The sequence below is a fragment of the Microcebus murinus genome, chromosome 11 (assembly GCF_040939455.1).
Source record: "Microcebus murinus isolate Inina chromosome 11, M.murinus_Inina_mat1.0, whole genome shotgun sequence".
Classification (NCBI taxonomy): Eukaryota; Metazoa; Chordata; class Mammalia; order Primates; family Cheirogaleidae; genus Microcebus; species Microcebus murinus.
Genome location: NC_134114.1, coordinates 72,172,626 through 72,195,778, shown reverse-complemented (window position 1 = coordinate 72,195,778; position 23,153 = coordinate 72,172,626). Strand labels below are relative to the sequence as shown.

General features: G+C 35.1%; 1 protein-coding gene across 1 annotated transcript; it reads left to right on the top strand.

Moving 5' to 3' along the window:
- The first annotated feature begins 61 nt into the window (after window positions 1–61).
- RIOK2 (RIO kinase 2) lies at window positions 62–22,871 on the top strand. Its single transcript, XM_012773690.2, has 11 exons — window positions 62–106; window positions 445–668; window positions 4,237–4,375; window positions 5,076–5,192; window positions 7,475–7,650; window positions 10,237–10,325; window positions 11,981–12,172; window positions 14,180–14,272; window positions 15,026–15,550; window positions 17,557–17,653; window positions 22,592–22,871. Exons 2-11 carry the CDS (start codon window positions 603–605, stop codon window positions 22,754–22,756), a joined length of 1,659 nt encoding a protein of 552 aa, XP_012629144.1. The 5' UTR covers window positions 62–106; window positions 445–602; the 3' UTR covers window positions 22,757–22,871.
- Window positions 22,872–23,153: the final 282 nt, after the last annotated feature.

Sequence of the window (23,153 nt, the reverse complement as noted above, 5' to 3'; positions counted from 1 at the left end):
GCGCGCCGAAGCCTGGAGAACCAATGTAAAGCCAAGTACTGAGCAAGCGCGGGAATAACCACGCCCTCCCTGGCCTAGGGCTCCGGCAGTTACCGGACGACTTATGGTATTTACCTTTAACAGCTGTGGTTGTCCAGACTGTCGCTCACGTCCATTTCCCCCCCCCCCTTTCTTATTAGAAGTGACTTGCCTAAAGTAGAAATTGCTGGGTAGGGGTAAAATTTGCTACTTCCATTAAGTTATCACTTTGCTCTCTGAGGCGGAACGAGGCTTTCAGCTAGCCTGTCCTGACAGACATGGAGAAAAAAAAAATGGCATTTTGCAAAGAACATTTACAGTATGCCAAGTAAATCACGTTAAAAAATAATTTAAAAATAAAACGCTCCTCTGTTCTATTTTGTGTGCTTCATAAGACTTACAAGGTGTTTTATTTTTCCATACTAGTGAGAACAGCAATTTATGTATTAACAAGGACCTGTAGTAAGACGCTGCGCATGCGCAAACTATCGACGCGGAACCTCGCTGGAGACGCCTGAATCCCGGCCTGCTTTGCGCTTTCCGGCAGTGGTGGAGGTTGTTTCTGGGTTCTGTCTGGGGACGCCATGGGGAAGGTAAACGTGGCCAAGTTGCGTTACATGAGCCGAGATGACTTCAGGGTTCTGACTGCGGTAAGAAGCCCCCGTTCCCTTTCTCTCTTGTCCCTTCCCATTGTGCGTCCTTTTCCTGTGCCACCAAGTTTGCTGAGAGCTGGGCGGTCGCGCTCTGGAGCCTGGGACCTAACAGGCACCGGAGAGTGGGATTTTTTTAAAGCTTTTGTTTGGAACCTTACTTTTCCCCAGACAGAGCAAAGGGTCCTCCCTCCCCCACCAATCGTTTTCTTCTCTGCTGCCAATCTCCTTGCGCTTAGGAGGGACGCTCGCATCTCTGTGGCCTGGGAAACTTCTCAGACCCTGGGCTTCCTAACCTCTGTGAGGAGCTTAAGGCCCCGCCTGGGGAGAATTGATGGCATAGAGTTCCCTGCCAACAGATTCAGCCGCATGACAGCCATTTCGATTAGTTTTCAGATTTTAGTACCAATTTTAGGGGGTTCATCAGGGTACAAAATAGACAAGAAGGGAGAGAGACCCAGATCATCAAATAAACAAATGCGTAACTAAGGTGATATTAAGTGCTGTGAGATGATAAAGAATAATGGAATAGAAGGTATGTACATCTGGGGAGGAAGGGCACGAATGCTATCTTCGAACTGTCTTATCAGGGAAGACCGCATGGGTGCAAGAATCTTGTCTGTTTACTCTTGTAACCAAAGGTCTCTTTAAAGAAAAGATTCTTGGCCCTTTGTAGGCAATGAATAAGTAGTCCGCTAAATGGAAGAATGAATGGGGGGATCTTAGGAGCTGTATGAGATGGAGTCAGCTTAGTGAAGCCTTTGGGAACAGTTGGAGGCACAGGAAACAGGAATAGTAAGTGTAAAAGTCCTGAAGCAGAAAAGTCTCCGAAGAAAGGAAAGGACACTGTGACTGGAGCTTAGTGAGTCAGAGACTAATGGTTGAAGATGTAGCTGGAAAAGGTGAGAGCCAGATCATGTACTGTAGAGCCTTGCAGGCTTGGTAGAGAATGTGGGGGAGCCACTGAATATTTTTGATCAGGGGAGTGACAAAATGTGATTTTTATGGCCTTTGTCTTATGACACAGAAACAGAGATCTAGGCATTTGCAGAATAGAGCAGTACATTTATTTAGGAGCCAGTATCTGTTAGTAAGAAGTGAACCCCACGATGAGTATTATACTACCTATATTGTGTAATTATGTAATCGGTTATGTGATATGAGTCACACTGATTCTTGTATTATTTTAAGGCTTCATGTTTTGGATTTTTGAAATTACTTTTTTTTTTTTTTTTGAGACAGAGTCTCGCTTTGTTGCCCAGGCTAGAGTGAGTGCCGTGGCGTCAGCCTAGCTCACAGCAACCTCAAACTCCTGGGCTCGAGTGATCCTTCTGCCTCAGCCTCCTGAGTAGCTGGGACTACAGGCATGCGCCACCATGCCTGGCTAATTTTTTATATATATATCAGTTGGCCAATTAATTTCTTTCTATTTATAGTAGAGACGGGTCTCGCTCAGGCTGGTTTTGAACTCCTGACCTTGAGCAATCTGCCCGCCTCGGCCTCCCAGAGCTAGGATTACAGGCGTGAGCCACAGCGCCCGGCCCTGAAATTACTTTTAAATAGGCAACATTTAAGGATTATACTGTCAAATGAGAAATCAGTATGAAGTATGGATGACAATTCTTTCTCTCTCTTCCTGTAGATTATTCAGTTCAACTGTATTTTCTCTATATAGCTACTGTCACCTCTGAAGGATACCTTCCTTCTCTGCTTCCTTAGCACATTCATTCATTCCTTAATGTCTCTGACAAAAATAGGAGTCAAGAGGAAGAGTGCTGGAGACTGGAGGAGGCAGGGGCAAAGCATGGAAGATGAGTTCAGTTTAAAGTGTGAAGTTTGGAGCTGGGCACATGGCTTAATCCTGTAATTCCAGTGTTTTGGGAGGCTGAGGCAGGAGGATCACTTGAGATCAGGAGTTTGAGATGAGACTGGGCAATATAGCAAGACCCTGTCTCTAAAAAAAAAAAAAAAAAGTGTGGGGTTTTGGTGGGACATGAAAATGGTGCCAGATTTGTATTTTAGCTGTGCAATATTTAAGTTCCTTTTGAAGCTCCCCAAGAAATGATGTAATTAAATATGACACAGTCCAGTCTGAGTGGAATCTCACTAGTGTTAGTACCTTTCCTTGTCTCTCTCTTCCCTTTAACTTCTTTGGATCCTCCTATATCAATAATCATTGTTTGACTAGCTGCCCTTGACTTTCAATAGGAACTTACCCCTAAAATTCTGTCCCCAACACTTTTTCTTCCATTATTTCTTACTTGGTGATTGCATCCACTTTAGGGCTTCATCTCACCTCTACAGATAATTGACAGTTTTCCCCTCTGATTATGATTTCATTCCTAAGTATAGACCCCTTTCCAGTTTTCCTTTAAACATCTTCATTTGACTCTGTGTGCTCAAACAAAATTCATCAACTTTTTCTATCCTCTTCCCCCTTTCCCAAAATCTACCAAAAATAATATAATTTTAAAACGTGCTCTTCTTCTTTATTTCCAATTTTGACTCTTCATTCCCTTTACCCTCCCACATCCCTTTGCCAACCCCTCTAATACTGCTTCCTAAAGATCTTTAATTTCTTCCTTCCATTACCACTACCACTTGCCCTGTTCTAATTACTGTTTCTTCTGAGCTGGACTGCTGTCTGAGTTCTCCTGTACATTCCCTCCAGTTTTTCCTGTCCTTAAGGCAATTTGCATATTCCTGCTGGATTAATGTCTTTAAAATAACTCTATTCATGTGCCTCCCTTGCCTAAACATCTGAAAGAATTTCCTGCTTTGCTTAGTATAAAATATAAAACATTTTCATCTATGTTGCAAGGCTTTCTATATCTTAGAAATATTTTCTGGTTGTCTATGCATGAACTCTACATGCTGTCCTACATGAGCTACCACTATACTAGCTGTTTCCTGTGCTTTTCAGTACTTGCATATGTGCCACTCCAAATCTTTTTCTTCCCCCTAACATCCCTTTCTCTGCTTTCTCTGTATGCCCACATCTCAAAGTCAATATCAAGTGTTGCTGCTTCTTGGAACTGATCCCTTAGCTGGAAGTATTCTTGTTCTGCCCTTCGCTATCCCCCTTTTTAAAAAAAAAAAAAAAAGCACGTATCACTTCTTGCCTTCTAATAAAATTAGGTGTGTACTTATTTTATTTCCACAATTAGATAATAAATTCTCCAGGAGTAAAGAGTATTTTTATATATTTTTTTATTCTCCACAGTGCCTACGTATGGTACTTTCTCATTAAATACATGCTTAATAAATATCTGGAAAACCTGTAGATTTAAAGACATGTTTAATGTCAACAAATATTTTAATATTTACCACATGTCGTTAACTATGTCGGGTCCTCACAATTCCTATCCCTTGAAGTAGGGAGGTATGAATATCAATGGTTAAATATCAAATTGTAATTAAAAATTTGTTTAAAGAAGGAAGTAATTATGTCTCGGAATTATTTAGAGAATTGAATGATCAGGAAAGTTTCAAGAAGTTAATTTCTTAGCAAGGTTCTGTTAGGCTATGTGTCGATTATGATTACCTAATGTGATTTCTTTAATTTTAGGTTGAAATGGGCATGAAGAACCATGAGATAGTTCCCTGCAGTTTGATTGCATCTATAGCCAGCCTTAAACATGGTGGCTGCAATAAAGTTTTAAGAGAATTAGTGAAACATAAACTCACAGCTTGGGAGCGTACCAAGAGTAAGTATTTTGAGGCACCATTTATGATTTTTCAAATAACTGGTTTCTTCCAGAGCAGGTGCTCCAAAAAGGTGAGAAGTGGAATTTGCCAGACTAGTAAAGCACTAGATAAAGAACTGACAAACATACTTCTGATATATCCTATTAGTCAAAACAATCGCAGAGCACACCAAGATCAGAAGAGGTAGAGAAAAGGGAATGGCAAGGTTGTATTGCAGAAGAGCAAATAGGGTACAGATAGCGCTACCATGTTTGGAAAATACAGTCTGCCACAAGTCTCTAGGGCATTACTTCTCAAACCATCTGTGGTGAGCAGGGTGAATTTTTTTCAACCTATCACAGATCCTTTTATAAAATATAATAGAAAATAATTACTAGAAAAATAAAATGGATAACATATACAAAAACAGGCATATATATGTTCTTGGTCAGACTAATGTAAAAATTACTGAATTTAAAGCTTTCTTTTAGTTTCTGTACTTGTCACAGATACTTATTGACTAGCATTAGTCAGTGGGCAACACTACCCTAGAGAAGAAATGCAAATTATAGGAAGAAATGGGAAATTTGTAAGCCTGGGTAGCTTATCTTGTTCCAGTGAAGACTTCCCATGTTTAAATTCTTCTTATGACTTGAACTGATATGATTTGAAGATACAGTATAACTAAAATATAATCTTTCTCATTTGATTTTTGTCTAGCCGTCCAGGGCTATCGGTTGACAAATGCAGGCTATGATTACCTAGCTTTGAAAACACTTTCTTCTAGACAAGTAGTCGAGTCTGTTGGAAACCAGATTGGTGTTGGCAAAGAATCAGGTAAGTGCTAATAGTACTGTGGAAAACATTTTCTTTGTTTTAGTTTATTTTTCCCTGAGAAAGTATTCCTCTTTTAATTTTTCCCTTTTTTCCAACTAAGCAGTAAGTTGGAGAGTTGGTTGAGGCCATACAAATTATGAATGTACTCTTAATTTAGTAGGTTATTGTTTTTTCCCAAAGTCTATAACTGAAAATTCATTTATACCAAAAATTAATTTTCTTCTAATTGAATTTTGACACATTTTATTTGCTCTTACTTTAGATCTGATAAATTTTACATTTTTATAAGTTAAAAATATGTGCATGAGGAAATACTAGAGAACAGTGAATATCTAAAAACCACAAACACATTTTAACATCAGCAGTATGGTAAACAAGGCAAAGAAAAGTATATGTAGAACACAGAAAAAAAAGCATTGTAAAATAGTGTTGAACAAATACCTGTGCATTTATTTTCTATGTTGAAGACACTGTGTAAGAACAGGGAATGATTTTCTTTATACTGTGCTCTCTTATATAATGCTTTTTATGCTATATAGTTTATCCTATAGTTACATTATTTATCTAAGCTTAGAAAACAAAATTAAACTTGGAAGCAAAAGAATTATTATGAAGCCTACTCCATAGAAGGTTGCTGTGGTATTTTATATAGTTTGCATGTCTTCCTGTATTTATATCCAGATTGTAGTATATATTTAAGAAGTAAAAAAAATTAAAAAAAGAAGTAAAACAAGAGTACTAAATACAACACAATGTGTGTTTGTGAAAAATATATAAACAGAAATAATGGCAGTAAACACCCCTATGTCTCTATGCATATGTGCACATAAATTTGTAAATACATTTTTAGAGATTGAATTATTGGGACATGTATTGGTTTGCTAGAGCTGCTGTAGGGAAATAACACAGTCTGGGTGGCAAAACAACAGAAATTTATTTTCTCATGGTTTTGGAGGCTAAAAGTCCAGTGTGCAGGTTTGGTTTCTCTTAAGGCCTAACCTTGGCTTACAGCAGACACTGCCTCACATGGCCTTTTCTCTTTGTCCCTGGTGTCTCTTTTTTTTCTGGTAAGGACACCAGTCCTAGTGGATTAGGGCCTCACACTTATGACCTCAACTTATCCTTAATTCTTTAAAGACCTTACCCATAAATAGGTACATTGGGGATTAGAAATTCAAAGTGGAGTTTTAGAGGAGCCCAATTCAGTACATAACAGGGCAAAAGGTATGTACATTTAAAAGTTTGGTTTTACCAGCTTTCTCCAAAAAGTTTTCGCTGATTTATAATCCTATCAACAATGTGTGAGACAGAGCCTGTTTTTTAATAAAAATAATTTAAATTTCCTTATGAGTAATTAGAACATGGTCTAAATTTCAGTATTACACATCGCAACTTGTTTTGAGAATTGACAGAATACTTACTGGAAGGTCTCCATTCTGTTAAGATCTCTCTTATTGGACAGAATGGAGATGTCTACTCTAGACAGATCTAGAATATTAATGAATAATACTCTTGTTAGAATTCGGTATTACTTAGAGTATTATTCATTGAAGCACTTGAAGAATTGAACTTCCTGTTGTCAAAAAGGAAAATATTAAATCACGCCTCTTATAGAACGTTAAGGAACAATTTGATTTAGATGTTTTTCCACTAAATGGAATGATTCTTTTGACATATGGTAAATACAGGCATTGAGCACCTTTGGAAGCAATAACCTTTGACACATTGCACCTCTGCTTTCTTTTGTCATAGTTATTAATACGTATTGGCTTGTCATTTTGCGTTGTAATTAAGGTAAAATGATGAATGCATGGGATATAGTCTTGCAGAGTGGTAAGTATCCCTAGTCATGCAGATTAAGCATCCCTAATCTGAAAGTTTGATCTCTGAAATGCCCCAAAATTTGAAATTTTTTGATCATGACATGATGGATGCCACAAGTGGAGAATTTCATGCATGACCTCATGTGCACAAACTTCAATTCATGCACAAAATTATTAAAAATATTGTCTAAAATTAACGTCAAGGTATGTATATAAGGTGTATGTGAAACATAAATTTTGTGTTTAGACTTGGGTCCCATCCCCAAGATAGTTCATTATTTATATGCAAATATTCCAAAATCCAAAATTTGAAACACTTCTGGTTTGAAGCATTTCAGATAAAGGATACTGGACCTGTATTAGGAAAGATAATATATTTGATACAAATAAAATGAGACAAAGTTATAATTGTTTTAATTTATTAGAATAAAAATATAATAGTCATCCTCTTGGCTCCAGATATCTACATTGTTGCAAATGAAGAAGGACAGCAATTTGCATTAAAGCTTCACAGACTAGGAAGAACCTCCTTTCGAAATCTGAAAAACAAGCGAGATTACCATAAACACAGGCATAACGTGTCCTGGCTTTATTTATCTCGTCTCTCTGCCATGAAGGAATTTGCCTATATGAAGGTATTTTTTAAAAAAATAATTTTGCATTTTTTAGCCAAATTGTACATGTAGCTCAAAAGCCTTAATGAAAAGCATCAGTCTGTTGCCTCCCACACCTCCCTAACCCCAGACTCAATCCCTATGGTCCCTTTTTTTTTTTTTTTTTTTTTTTTTTTTTTTTTTTTGAGACAGAGTCTCACTTTGTTGCCCAGGCTAGAGTGAGTGCCGTGGCGTCAGCCTAGCTCACAGCAACCTCAAACTCCTGGGCTCGAGTGATCCTTCTGCCTCAGCCTCCCGGGTAGCTGGGACTACAGGCATGCGCCACCATGCCCGGCTAATTTTTTATATATATATCAGTTGGCCAATTAATTTCTTTCTATTTATAGTAGAGACGGGGTCTCACTCTTGCTCAGGCTGGTTTTGAACTCCTGACCTTGAGCAATCCGCCCGCCTCGGCCTCCCAAGAGCTAGGATTACAGGCGTGAGCCACAGCGCCCGGCCCCTATGGTCCCTTTTAACTCTGTTGTTTATTTTTTTAGTGATTTCCTTCTATGTGAAGATATTTTAATTGTTATTAATATATAAAGGCAATACATATTCTATAATAAGGTGAAATAGCTGAAAATAATTAATGATATAGTAACCTCACAAATTTGTGTGGATATGTGTATATTCAGTGTATAACTATACATATGTCTATCTCTAATTGAAAATACCAGGTAATTACCATCTGTAGAAACCTTAGTATCTCAGATAAATTGACTAGTAGTTTTCTTCCACATAATAGAACAGTATCAATTTAAAAATTTGTATCTATATTTAAAATGGTCAAAAATCTTTGGTTTTTAACCTTTCACCTGCAAGATTAAGTTCGGTGTAGATTTGCTAAATATCTTTGGTAATAACCAAATTAAATATATTCAATAACAAAATTAAACAGAAAATAACATTTTGTTTTTATTCTGTCCCGTAGGATTTGTCATAATTTATCTCATTTTTTAAAAAAATTTGAATTGAAAATTGTGCCAGTGTGTGAACAGTTGTTTCTTAGGAGTTCAATTTGTTGTTCTTTGAGTAGGTTATTTTAATTTATATGCTTCAATGTTTAGTAATTGTGGAAGAATTCTTAAGGCCATAAAGTGATACTGATACCATACATGTTATGTATTTCTTATACTAATTATATCTGGATATTCAATTTTTATCTTATCCAAATTGTTTATATCCTGTGATACTCAATCAGTAAACAAGCAGCTTGGCAGGGATTATTACACATTTTCCCAAAACTGTATTGGGTCTTTTCTCAGGGTGCTTAAAATTAAGTACTAAGGTAGTGTGGGGTGAAGCAGTGGATACCAAGGAAATAACCAGTACAATCTGTGTGAAGTATATATTGAGTTTAAAGAAACTTAAGTAGAGTAGAATAATTTATGAATGAAGTTTTACAAAGTGAATGAGTTGAGTGGAGCCATGAAGCTTGGACATGATTGTTATTTATAAGGAGAAAACAATGCATTTTGCAGAGGAGCCAGTTTGGGCAATGACATGAATGGATGTAAACCCTATGTGTACTGTTGACACTGAAGTGACTGTGCTCCTGGGTGCTTATTAGAATATTGAAAGAACTAGGATTAGACAAGTAGATTAAAGAGAGTTTTAAAAACCAAGAAAAGTTGTTAAGACTGAAATATTGACAGCTATTGTAGATTTTTTTTAAATGGCTGTTGGCATAAGCATGTTACTCTGGTATTTGTACATAGAATAGGTTAGGTATGATGGCAAAGCAGGAACACTGGTAGAGTAATCAGGTGTAAATGACAAATGCCTAATTAGAAGTGCTAGCATTGCAAATGGTAGAGGGCATAAATCTTAGATATTCCGAAAGAAGTAATACTAGGACTCTGTAAACAATAAGATATACTCAGTAGATAGAGAATGGAAAAAAAAAAAAAAAAAAGAAGAAAAAAAAAAAAAAACAATAAGATAGAAGAAACTAAGCATAGGCAAAAAGATAGGTGTATGTATGGATTATCTGAAAGGACATTTGACTCAGACTACTAACAGTGTATATATATTTTTATCACATAAAAGATTGAGGTAGCATATTGTAGTCTGGAAAAAAAGATCAGAGCTCTATAAACTAAAATGTCTGTTCTGTTAGAATGCCTCATTCCCAAAAATGCCAGAAGACAGACTGTTTTCCTAAATCACATTTGTTTCTATTTGAATATTTTGAGCACATGTCAACAAATGACAGAGACTTATAAAATAGGAAAAGAAATATCTGACGAGACTGTAAATTTCTTGAGGGCAGAGTCTTGTTAACATTCATTTTTGTAACTCATAGCACAGAGCATAATAATATTTTGTAAATGTTCATTTTTGGTGAAAAAATTAATTTAAGCAAACTTTAGTTTATAATTTGTTGTCTTGGATAGCTTGTTCTATTCATTGAATAAATAAGCCATGCCTAAATAACCAGGTGTTAACTGTAATTTTATAAAGGCCTGTATGGTTTTCTGGTTGTGGGAAGGTACATTTACTTTTATTGTTTTTTAAAAAATAATTATCTCTTTGTTACCTTATACATGTTTTGTTATATTTTAGGTATTGTATGAGAGGAAATTTCCAGTTCCAAAGCCAATTGATTACAATCGCCATGCAGTGGTCATGGAAATCATAAATGGTTATCCTCTGTAAGTACTCATTATTCTTGAAGCCATGGATCCCAGTAAATGAATTTAAGGTTCATGTATTTTTAATAAAAAGTTCTTGAGTTATAGAAATATTGCTTCTGGGAGGTTAGAAACTGACTTAAAGGAATCGACTTAAAGACAAATTGAAAACTCAGTTTCATTCTGACAGTGTGGACTTTGAAACTCTGTCATTCATTCATTCATTCACTATTTGTTGAGTCTATTAAGTGCCAGGCACTTTTAGGCTCAGCAGTGAATGAAACAAGGTCCCTGCCCTCATGGAACCTATACATTCTGATGGAAGGAGACATGCAATAAATAACTAAACAAGGAAATATGTATCAGGTAGTAGTGAATGCCATGGATAAAAATAAAACAGGGTAAGGGGGCTAGGAAGTGCTGGGTGGGGGTAGGAAGAGACTACTGTTTTGCATAGGATAGTCAAGAACATACTCATTAATAAGGTGAAACTTTATTTTGATTGAGATGGAAATACATTGGGGTGGGAGCGTTTTGAGCAGAGAAGAGGTGTGATCTAATGTGTTAATAGTTTAAATGTTTTAATAGTATCACTCTGGCTGCTATGGTAAGAATAGACTCAAGGGAGACAAAGACAGAATTAATAAGACAAGTTAGGAGACATTGTCATCTAGGCAACAGATGACAGTAGTTCTGATCACAGTTGATAGTCATGAAGGTGATTAAAAGTGGTCAGATTCTGAATGTGTTTTTCAGGTTGAACCAGCATGATTTGTTTGGGATTGGATATGGATATAAAAGAATGGGGGAGGGGGGAGTTGGAGCAAGTCAAATGATGCCACCAAGGTTTTTGGCCTGAGTAAGAAATCAATCAAAGGGATAAAGTTGCCATACAGAAACAGGAAACCTGTAGAAGGACGCTTTGGATTTGGAGGGTGGGGCAGAATAAAAGATTCAGTTTGGGACATAATTAAGTTTCAGGTGCCTAGGAGTTTGAGAAGTCTAGATTGAAATGATTGTGTATTTGGTATGTAAAGCAATGTACCTAGATGAGATCACTAAGAGTAAGTGTAAATAAGGGAAAATAAGATGTCATAGGAGCTTTTGAGGAACTCCAAAATTTCGATGTCACAGAAAAGATGAAGAACTAACAGAAAAGACTAAGAAGGTACGATTTGTGAGGAAGGAGAAAGCCTTGAAGAGCATGTTGTCCCAAGAGTTAAGTGAAGAAAATGTTTCAAGGGAGGCAAAGAAGTCAACTGACAGATCAGATATGATGAGAACCAAGAATTGACCTTTGGATTTAGCAGCATGGAAGACATTGGTAGTCTCAACAAGAGCTATTTCATAGGAATGAGGTGGATGGAAGCCTGCCTAAAGCAGATTTATTGTGAAGTGGGAAGAAAGAAATTGGAAGAAACACATGTAGAAGAGTTTGGCTGTAAAGAAGATCAAAGGATATAGTAGAAAGAAGATACAGAATTAGAGCAGGACATGGCTCTTTATTTTTTTTTTATTATATGGGAGATGTTATATCTGTGTGATGGGAATGAGGAGAAACTGTTGGGGAGACAAGGCTTGGAAATAATATGTGTGCACTCACATATACATACTTGCTTCCATTAAAACCATAAATGAGTACAAATAACCTGTTTTCATACTTAAAATACTTTCAGTTGTCAGGTACACCATGTTGAAGATCCTGCATCAGTATATGATGAAGCTATGGAACTAATTGTCAGACTTGCAAATCATGGGCTGATTCATGGAGATTTCAATGAATTCAATCTAATTTTGAATAAAGATGATCATATCACCATGATTGATTTTCCACAAATGGTTTCAACTTCTCATCCCAATGCTGAATGGTATGTGCTGAAATTGATTCTGGGTGTGGGTGTGTTGGTGTATGATGGAATCATATTTTATTCATAATTTTTCACTTTTTTAATACCATCACTTAGGTCAGTAACTAGTTTGAAGTGGCTGGTGTTAATGTTATAAAGATGTTTTTTATTAAAGGATATCCAACTACTAGAATTTTCCCCATAAAAGAATCTTTCTTATTCCTCAGTTTTATAAAGGGGAAAACTGTACTTTGATCCAATTTTAAAACCTATTCATTAAATTTATGCTATATATTAGAAATCTGAAGAAATTGCCTGCTTATCTATTTTGTTTATGTAAACCACAATGAAGATGACATCAAAAGAATTTGAATTACCCTATTGTAATTTGACAGACTTTGCAAAGTCAAACTTTGTCAGCCATGGAACTCTTTGTTCATACATACTTTTAAGTAGAAGACCAATTTTTAAAACATAAAGCCTATTCAGAAGAAGTACACATGGAGAGAGAAACCCTAGAACCACCATATTCTTTTGCCTTTCCACTTTTCTGTCTGTGGTTACCTCCAAGAGCACTTCACCAAGTGTAACTCAGTAATTTTAATGGCCTGAGTAAAAGATGTAATTTTGGACTAAAACTGAGTTGCAAGGCCAGTGATAATTATCTCTTGTCATTTTTGAGCTTTTGTTTTATTATTAGAAAAGAATTCACATAAAACTTCTTTGACACAGGGCAGAATCACTTTATATTCTGTGACAATCTTTATTTGTCTGTATTCCATGATATAATTGAGTGTAATCAAATTAAGGGTAAGGATCTTTTTCTTTCTGTTCTAAGTTAATGGGTTTTAAAAATATTTTCAACAAAATAATACTAAAAGATTAATTCCTGGCTCTTGGGTGGTCAATACTCTTTGGGAGATGACTAATTGCCCTTTTCATTAATATGGAGTAACATAGTCACACAATAAAGGAACATCTGGGAACCAACAGAGTTAGAGAAGAGATTGATTGATGACGGAGTATGACATAAGTTTAGGCTGCATTGTTCCATGGGGAGACAACATGATTTAATTTGAATTTTTATGAAGTAATACTGGGGAAAAGGAGTTGTGCTAAGCACTAGTGATTGAACTATAAATAAGCCCTGCCTCTGGTTTTAAAGAAGTTTATCGTATAGTAAGGGGGATGTGTGCATACATAAAATAATTTGAAAATTTATTAAGATTTTCTCCAGGGTACCCTGAGAGCAAGGAAGAGTAGCATTGTCTTCCTATTTAGAAACTTCATCTTTTGTCAAAGATATAGTCAATTCCATATCATCTTATCCTTAATTCTCCTTTATCTGGAAATCTAGAGAGTTTATTCTTGTACTTCATGGTGACCAAAAAAGACAACCTGATATTCAGAAGTCCTTCTACTTTCAGTCTATATTAACATGTTTTCAGATCATTGTTTATAAGCCACAGCATTATTTATCCCTTTGGGTGTTACTGGTTATTAGCTGATGGATAATAAAGGTACATAAACATAATAGTAGTCTTCAAACTTCTCCTTATGAGTTATTAATATCTTTTTGTCATTAACCTCATATTTATCTTCAGCTTTCCCAGTTGACCAATGGTTCTAGTGAATGTTGCTTATGGGAAGCATAGCCAGTCTGGAGGCTAAAGAGGATAATGTGGAAACCTGTCCCCAATCTGGAGGTTCATAGTCTCCTTTCCTGGGGTTCACTCATTTGCCCCTAGTGTATTTTACTTATACCAAGTAAGAGTATGAGAAAACCTTGACTTTGTTCATCATAGGAACTGTATGGCATTGATGGCTATATTCCTTAAGGTTTTCTCAGATTTTAGTTTTTAAACACACTAGCAACTGATTTGTATCTTTTTTCTTTTGTGTAACATCTTTTTCTCCTTCATGTAAGAAGCAGGAGTACCATAACAAATAATAAGTATATTGTTACTGGCTAATAAGGAAAAAGATGAGCAACAAAGGCTATATCAAAAATGATTCTTGCTTTTGCAGGTATTTCGACAGAGATGTTAAGTGCATTAGAGATTTCTTCATGAAACGTTTCGGCTATGAAAGTGAGCTTTATCCAACCTTTAGTGATATCAGGTTTGTAGCTAGCATTACTTTAAATGATAGGACCCTTTAAATACCTGATTTATTTAGTATTAAAAATTAACTTTCATCTTTAAAAAATTTTCCAAACGGTGACCCTTGACACATAATCACTGTTGATTATCACTGCTCTGTAGTACATAAATGAAACTTAAAAACTTGAAAATTCCTGCTATTGGCCCATTGAGGTACTACAGTTGAATTTGGGGAAGGAACATATCTAGTTTTTCAAAATTCAAGAACTTTTATTCTATTTTGACTGCTTTGTGAATAACCCAGTCATAAGGAATCCAACCAAATATTTATTCAAATGTGTATTTTTCCCTTATTCAGAACAGGAGCTATCTTTAATTGATTATTAGAACATAATTATTATGTACATTCTCAAAGCTAAATTTTCTCTTATTTATTTTATGCACTTAAGATATTTTCTGATTTGGGATGAGTCACATAATTTAAAAGAAATCTTTAGCCCCCTGAAAGTGAGTTTACTAAGTTAATTATCAGCCGAGGTGTCAGTAACCCTTTTATTAATATGAGTTGCTTTTCAGTCATATTTTATGCTTAAAATGACAGTATGTATTTTTCATATTTGTATACTTAAGTAATTTAAGTATTTTATACAAAGAAAAATATTTATATAAGCCATCAAACCCACTTGAATCATAATTTATTAGAATAATAGGTATTTACCCATCTCAGATAAGTATTTTTTCTCTCTTTCACTGTTTGACACTTTTTTCCTAGGAGGGAGGACTCTCTTGATGTGGAGGTTTCTGCCAGTGGCTACACAAAGGAAATGCAGGCAGATGATGAACTGCTTCATCCATTGGGTCCGGGTGAGAAAAACATTGAAACAGAAGAGGGATTGGAATTCTCGTTTTCTGATGAAGAAATGTCAGAAAAAGCAAAGGTTTGTAGGTCAGAAAGTGAAAGTGAATGGAACTCTGTAAGTGAATCAGGTAGCTGCTATTGCAGATCATCTGAAGACTTTGAACAGATAAAGGAAGACAGTTTGTCAGAGGAGAGTGCTGATACACATCATTTTGAAATGACTGAATTCAATCAAGCTTTAGAAGAACTAAAAGGGCAAGTTGAAAAAAATTCTGCAACTGAATTTTCTGAGGAGAAAAACAGAACCGAAAATTACAAAAGGCAAGATGATGGTCAGATAGGTCAAGGAGAAATCGCTGCTGGCTCTGAAGAGTATGAAGATGAATGCCCTCATCTAATTGCCTTGTCATCATTAAATAAAGAATTCAGGCCTTTCAGGTATAGATTTCTGTTGATTACTTTTTGACTTTAGTCTTGAGACCAATACTTTCTTTCTTCAATTCTGGTAAATTCATGTTTTTTTCCCAAATGATGTAGCAGAGTTTTATTCTGCCATTGTTATGTGTAAAATAAAAGCCAAAGAACTTTTTTGTTGCTAAAACTCAAAATACCTTCCTTTTCAAGGTAATTGATGTGATTCTAGGCAGCCTACTGACTAAATTTCAAGTAATTGTGCCTTAAAATATAAACTGATAACTTTCAAAGAAGTAATGTAGGTTTCTTGATAAATTGATCAGGTTTTAGATGGGTAAGTTAATTTTCATATACCTTCACAAATACACATCTAATGTATGTTTGAGTTATATAAAGGCATGTAAATAGTAAGCATGCAATAAATATGTTTTATACTTAAAACATCTAGAGTAAATTTTCTTTAGTGCTTTTAACTTTCTGTTCTTTGTTCATGTGTGGTTAAAATCATAATGTTTTAAGGATTTTTTTTCTTGCAAATATTAATGAATCAGTCTCAGTTTAAATTAGCAAAAATTCTAAAACTTAATTTTTAGATTTGGGGTAGCTTATCTAGAATCAAATTATAGTTTAATGATAAACTGATTTTACTTATTTCAAAATAGTAATATGACAGGTAAAATAAGATCAGCAATACATTTAATAAGCGTTTTTCAATACATGTTCTGGCTAACTTCTTAAGGCTGCCTTTATCTTTATAGTTTTGTTTATGAAGCAAAACCTGAGAATTTTGCTCCTTTTCCATACAGCTCTGTATCTTAAGTCTCAGGTCTACTGCCATTTGAATAATAAACTTGGAAAATTAAAGCAAAAGCTTAAAAGGGTAAAAGTCAAGAGTGGCAGCGGTTCAGGATTTTTAGTAAGTGATTGTATTAGTCTGGAGTTCTCCAAAGAAACAGAATCAATAGGAGATTTATTATAAGGAATTGGCTCATATGATTATAAAGGTTGAGGTGTCCTAGGGATCTGTAGTCAGCAAACTGGAGGGCCAGTCCAAATCTGAAGGCCTGAGAACTGGGAGAGCCAATAGTAGTAAGTTCCACTGCAAATCTAATGGCAAGAAAAGACTGATTTCCTAGCTCAGTGACAGGCAAAGAGTCCATTCTCTCTTACTTTTTTTTGTTCTGATCCAGCCTTCAATGTATTGGATGAGGCCCACCCACATTGGAGAGAGCAATTTGCTGTACTCATTTTACAAATTCAGAAACATCCTTACAGACACACCCAGAATAACGTTTAACCAAATACCTGGCACCCTGTAGCCAGAGTCAAGTCAACACATAAAATTAATCATCACCGTATTAGAAGAAAATCTACGTAACATTAAATGATCTTTTAAGCTGAGAATTTGTTCTTTCTGGGCACATGCTGGGCAAAACTTTTATTATTCAGAGTAGAAGCAAAATAGCAGTTGTTACTGAAAAATATTAACTCTGGGCAGTTAATGTTGTCTGAGTTCTTATACATTGTACATGTTGAACTTTGCTCAATGTAAGAAACAAGTTAGGTGGTTTCTATAGTTGCAGTTTTTTCTAGCTTAGCAGAGCAGACTCATAGAGTACTATCCCTGTTTCCAGGGATAGTATCTGCTGTCATTTTGGGAAGGTAGCAAGAAAGTACCTCAGAAATTTAGATTATGAGAGGCAGATTGGTGTGGTTCAGTGAAAGAAGAGGAACTGATCCGTGGAAAAGGACATAGGAATTGTGGAAAAGTAATAAATTTTGATGACCAAACATTCTACCGTTTTGAAATTTTGATAGTGACTATGACTATCAGAATGCCAATAAATGGAAAATTTGTTAATATATTGGGTCGAATTATAGATAGCTTTACCATAGTAGAAATTTTAAATATAATGATCTTTCAGAGGTATGTGTAAGTTTTACTGCCATGTAAGGAATAACATTAACTCAGGGTTAATTACATTATGAAAATTAACCAGGTATATTGTGGGGCTTTTTTTTTATTTTAGAGATGAAAAAAATCTGGGAGATGTTAACCAGTATAGAACAAGAACTCTGAGTATTACTTCTACAGGCAGTGTTGTAAGCTGTTCAACAATTCCGCCGGTATGTATTCATTCAACATTTACCAAATGTTTATTAGGTCACTACTGTGGACAGATTAATGAGTTCAGCCACTGTGAAGATTATGATGTGTACAAGCCAGCCTCAGACACTTGGACCTCGTATGTTAATACTATAAAATTAGGTACAAATTTAGTGATATAAAAGAGAGGGTTCGATTTTAGCTGGAATTATCAAACCTTGCAGGAAAAATGCATTATATGAATTTGTTTGAACTTGAAGAATTATAGAAATTTAGATACAAAGGGGGATTTTATAGATTTTCGTGTGATGTAATCCCTTTATTTTAACAATGGGGAAATTGAGTCCCAGATACGTTATGTGACTTTGCTCAAAGTTACCTAGCTGGTGACAGCAGTGCAACTGAAGTGTGAAAGTGCACCAGCTTCACAGCTAGTTTACTCTTAAATTTTGAAAGAAAAAAATATATAATTAAAAAAATTGGGGTCAAGTTTTTGCTGGACCTTTTGGACATTTAGCAACAACACTCCAAGAAATTTCAAATGGGACATTTTCAGGAACAGTGAGCACAAATAGTCCAGCTCTCCTGCTGAGGAGCTTTTTTGCTTGCCAAGCTTCTTGCAGAGCTACCCAAAAGGAAGAGTCAGTCTAGAGAAATAATGTTCCCCAGAGCAAAGCCCTTCTCACTGGCCTATGGAGATATTGTCACTCCTATCCTCTGATACCAGTATGTCACTCACACTTAACCATTTAAAAATAACATAGATCTCCAAATACCATAATTCCTCTCTGGTGAATGAAACAAAGCTATTCTTAGTTTTCTTATTACTTACCTGAGTCTTTTGGCAGTCAGTCAACAAACTCTAGTGTGTAAGCCTATAGTACACATTATTTCCTAGCCTTTATTTATGAATTAAGCAATATTTTTAAAATTGGATATCAAATTTTATAATTTGAGTTTTCTAAAAAATCCTTTTCTGTCTAACATTAAGAAAGTCAAGCAACATAGTAACTTATCACTTTTTTCATAAATTAAAATTATATAATTGGTGTATTGAGTTTTTCCCTTCTGGTTAAGGTAGTACCACTGAAAACTAATTTTTAATGATAATTTTACTTAAAATGAGCAAAAGAAAAAAATCAATTTAGAAGATTTGAAAAATAAAGAGGAAATAAAATGATTAGATAGAAAGTGAATTCAAAAGAAAAGATATATGTCCTGTGGCAGTTAATATGAGATATTTACAAAATTAAATCAGCTATCAAAAACAAGGTGAAAATAACAGTACTATATTTTATGATATAGCATGTTACTATACTGGAGCCTTTATTTGATATTAGAAACATTTAGATCTTGTAAAACTATTAAAAAGTGAAATTCTAGAAATGTAATTGACTTCATATACTTTTTCTGAGGCCTTGGTAATTTACTTGATTTTCTGAACATTAAAATCTATGAAGCATCTATTAATTACATTAAAAGTTAAAATCTCCTTCTGATTTTTATCAGCCTATCTGTCTTAGGGATTTCTCATACTTTATGATTGCCTATCCTCTCTTGGCTTTGATATTTTCTACACTCACTGGAATTTATTAATGTTTACCCTCTGTTTTGTTTCATTTCTCACAATCAAAAATAAGTTATTTTATATCTAATTACAGTGATATAAAACTGGTAATTGCATATAAAAAAGATTACTAATTTATGCTACTTTAAATTTTAAGTTATCCTTCTATATATGATGATGGCACAGACATTGTCAAGAGGCAAGGTTAAAGTTGTGTTTGCATGTTTAACCATTATTCATTTTTACTGCTCTGATCCTACTCTCCTTACCTGTCTCTCTCACAGCCAGCAGCAGCATGAACTTAAAAGTACAGAGTGGGATCACGCCTGTAATTCTTACCTCTTGGGTTGTATGAATCACATAAAATACAAATTTTCCTTCTAAGAAAGGGGGGGAAAAAGATATCTTCAGCCTACCTTGATAAATAAAGTTTTCTCTCCAATTACTTGAAACAGATTCATCATCTTAACTCTACATTCTTTGGGGAATTTTATCAACTGTTTTCCTTGAGGTTACATTTTATTTTGTTAAAAAGCCAGGAGAAAACAAACTATTTCATAACCTCCATTAACTTGATGATTGTTGTTTTGGTACATGTACAAAGATAAAAGATTTTCTTGGCTGGACGCGGTGGCTCACACCTGTAATCCTAACACTCTGGGAGGCCGAGGCAGGCGTATTGCTCAAGGTCAGGAGTTCGAAACCAGCCTGAGCAAGAGCGAGACCCTGTCTCTACTATAAATAGAAATAAATTAATTGGCCAACTAATATATATAGAAAAAAATTACCCGGGCATGATGGCGCATGCCTATATCCCAGCTATTCGGGAGGCTGAGGCAGCAGGATTGCTTGAGCCCAGGAGTTTGAGGTTGCTATGAGCTAGGCTGATGCCACGGCACTCACTGTAGGCTGGGCAACAAAGCGAGACTCTGTCTCAAAAAAAAAAAAAAAAAGATTTTCTTTGTGATTTTGAAATTATAATTGTAAGATCGATTTTTCTCCTTAAAATATTTTTATAGTTCCTATTTATAGGCCATTTGTGAACTCTATTCCTGTTAATATGTAACAGAATTAAATTATAATTAAACGGTAAGGTATATTGCTTTTTAAGAAATATATGTATATGGCCGCTACCTACTAGAACTTTCTGCTTTAACAGCAACCAAAAAAGAACACAGATTTTATTAATTTTTGTGTACTCCCAAAAATAATACACACATATTTTATTTTATGTTTCACTATTTTTTTAATATACTAAAGTATTTTTCTGCCATTTTTTAACATAAAAATCTTTTAGGATTTGTATTCTTAATTTGGAGGGAGGTACACACATGCATGTTAACCCATCATCTGCTTATTTTGCTTGAAATGATTATTTTTACAGTCTCATCAAAGTAAAGAACTAAGGGGAAAAATGCAAGCAGGTTATCTAGGAAAGAAACCAATCTTTTTTTTCCCCTTTGAAATATGCTGCAAGCCTGGGCACTCCAGTTTAAATGTGATGCATGCTCTACTGTTTTCTTGAGGCTTCTTGTCTCCTATCAGTTGGTTGCCTTTTTTCATAATCCCATGTCTTTCTCTTATTTAGTTCTTTATTTGGTAGTATAGATGTCAGTTGTTTTTTGAATAAATTTTGGGGACCTTTTATTACTTTGTCTTTATTCTGCCTCACACTTCCTTGGGAGTTTAAATATTAGGATTATGGTTTGGAAAAATTTTCCTCCAGAATCCCAAAGCCATTATTCTCTTCAAGCTTGCCATGTTGTAGTTAAGAAGATGTTCTGATTCCAGATTCTGGGCTCCTACTGAAGTGGGGAGGCAGCTTCCTAGGATAGAGAAGGATCTTGAAATTTTTAGCCAGTTCTCTTTTCAGTCCTAAGCCTTCTGGAATATCAGGTCTTTCTCTTCTCATGCTTTCCTGGGTTTGGGAGCAGCTGCATCTCATGGGGTATCAGGTTCTATAGAAACTTGAGTTCTGCACTGTTTCCCTCTCTCTTCTTAGACCTTTACTTCCACTAAGAATCATTAAACAGAAGAAGGACAACTAGAAGAAGGACAACTTGTTAAAGCCTGTAAATTGATTATAGTCTGTTTAATAATATAAAATAATCCAAAGTCTACATTTAACTCCTCTGACCCACAACTTCATATTATACATATACAACTCAAGAAACAATGCAAAAGGCAGACTAGTTCTTCTTGCCTCTTTTTACCCCTCAAATCCATTATTCTTTAATTGTTTACCTTAACAGATTTTTAATAAATGCTTCTTTGTGCCTAGCACATTAAGAGGACCCTTGCTTCCACCCTTGCTGTGTTTATCTTCTTTTTTAGGAGAGAAGTCGGATGGTGCAAGGTTATATACAATTAAATAACAGGTTGTAGTGCTTCAGGGAAAGGAAAGGTTATTCATTCTGAATTGAATATTTCAAATTTCTTATTCATCTCCTAAGTTATGTGACATGTACATCCTGTATCTTAACTAATAAGTAATTTGAATTTATGGTCATACACTGTATGAAAAGCATTCTGCAACTCCAAAAAACCATATGAAGACTTTAGACTTTTCTATGTGTAACTGCTGCTATCAGGTCATTTTCATGCCTGAAATTGTGAGGGCATTCTTGGATATGGTGAACAATAGTGAATGTTTTCAAAAATAATTTTATTTTCTTTTTTTTTTTTTCATATTATGGAGGTACAAATATTGTTAGGGTTACATATATTGCCCCTGTCATTCATATCCCCCCCCACCCCCCGCCTTACCAAAACATCAAGTGTGTCCTACCCTCAAGTGGTGCACATCGCACCTATTTTGTAAGTGTAAATTCTCTCCTCCTCCCCCCTCCCATTTGCCCACCACCCGATAAAAGTTTGTTTGTTTTTCCCCTTTTTTTGACCTTTGGGTTACATTGTATATTCCACCCAGCAATATCATTGTTGGGCATCTACCCAAAAGAACATAAGACATTCTACTATAAAGACATCTGCACCCGAATGTTTATGGTAGCAAAAATAATTTTCTGTTACAAAATCACGCCTACTTGTAACTCAGGAAGCAGAGGAACAAGCAGTTTTCATCTTGGTTTTTTTGTTGTTGTTTTTTTTCATTAGTTTTCATTGTGGACACTAGGTGGCACTATGGTGATTTGTTATTTAAAGAATTGTAACTGTATACTTTGTACTATATAATCTGTATTTCTGTTTGAAATTTAAATTCTCCTATTTTATAACAGCTTCCAAATAGTACTGTCAGTTTTGGGGATTTTTTAAATTCACGCTCTTAACATACACATTTGAAAGATCTTAGTAATGTAAATGTTTTATGGAATGTGTACTCCTTACCAAAATGGTTCATTGTTGGTGATACTAATTTATGAAATCTTTCTAGGAACTGGTGAAACAGAAGGTGAAACGTCAGTTGACAAAACAGCAGAAATCAGCTGTCAGACGTCGATTACAGAAAGGAGAAGCAAATATATTTACCAAGCAACGAAGGGAAAACATGCAAAATATTAAATCAAGTTTGGAAACAGCTAGTTTTTGGGGAGAATAATATATATGTTTAATATTTTATTTTTTTAAGTTATAACCCCCTTTGAAGCCACTTTTAGCCTTTTGGATCAAGGCCAATATATAAATAGATAAATAAATCCTATTTCATCTTTAAATTTGACTCATTCAGTATGTGTCTTGCAAAGAATAAGTTGTCTGCTAAGCCTTTTTCAAAGTAATTTAGATAACTATCATAAATCTTTTTCAGAATAAACTTTATTAAAGATATTTGCATATCTTAAAAATCTAAATGTCACCATTTTTGTTGTTTCCTGTTCTCTGCCAAGAACAGGTAGATTACTCAGTTTCAAATCCCACCTTTCCCACCTACTAGTAGAAACAGCCTTAAACAAGTCAGATTTCTCTCCCTTTTTCCTCTGCCTCAGTTTTCTTGCTGT

Coding starts and splice junctions, on each gene's coding strand:
- RIOK2 (XM_012773690.2), top strand. CDS start 603: ATGGGGAAGGTAAACGTGGCCAAGTTGCGTTACATGAGCCGAGATGAC. Junction 5,193..7,474: donor TGGTGTTGGCAAAGAATCAG/GTAAGTGCTAAT, acceptor TCTTGGCTCCAG/ATATCTACATTGTTGCAAAT. Junction 7,651..10,236: donor AGGAATTTGCCTATATGAAG/GTATTTTTTAAA, acceptor GTTATATTTTAG/GTATTGTATGAGAGGAAATT.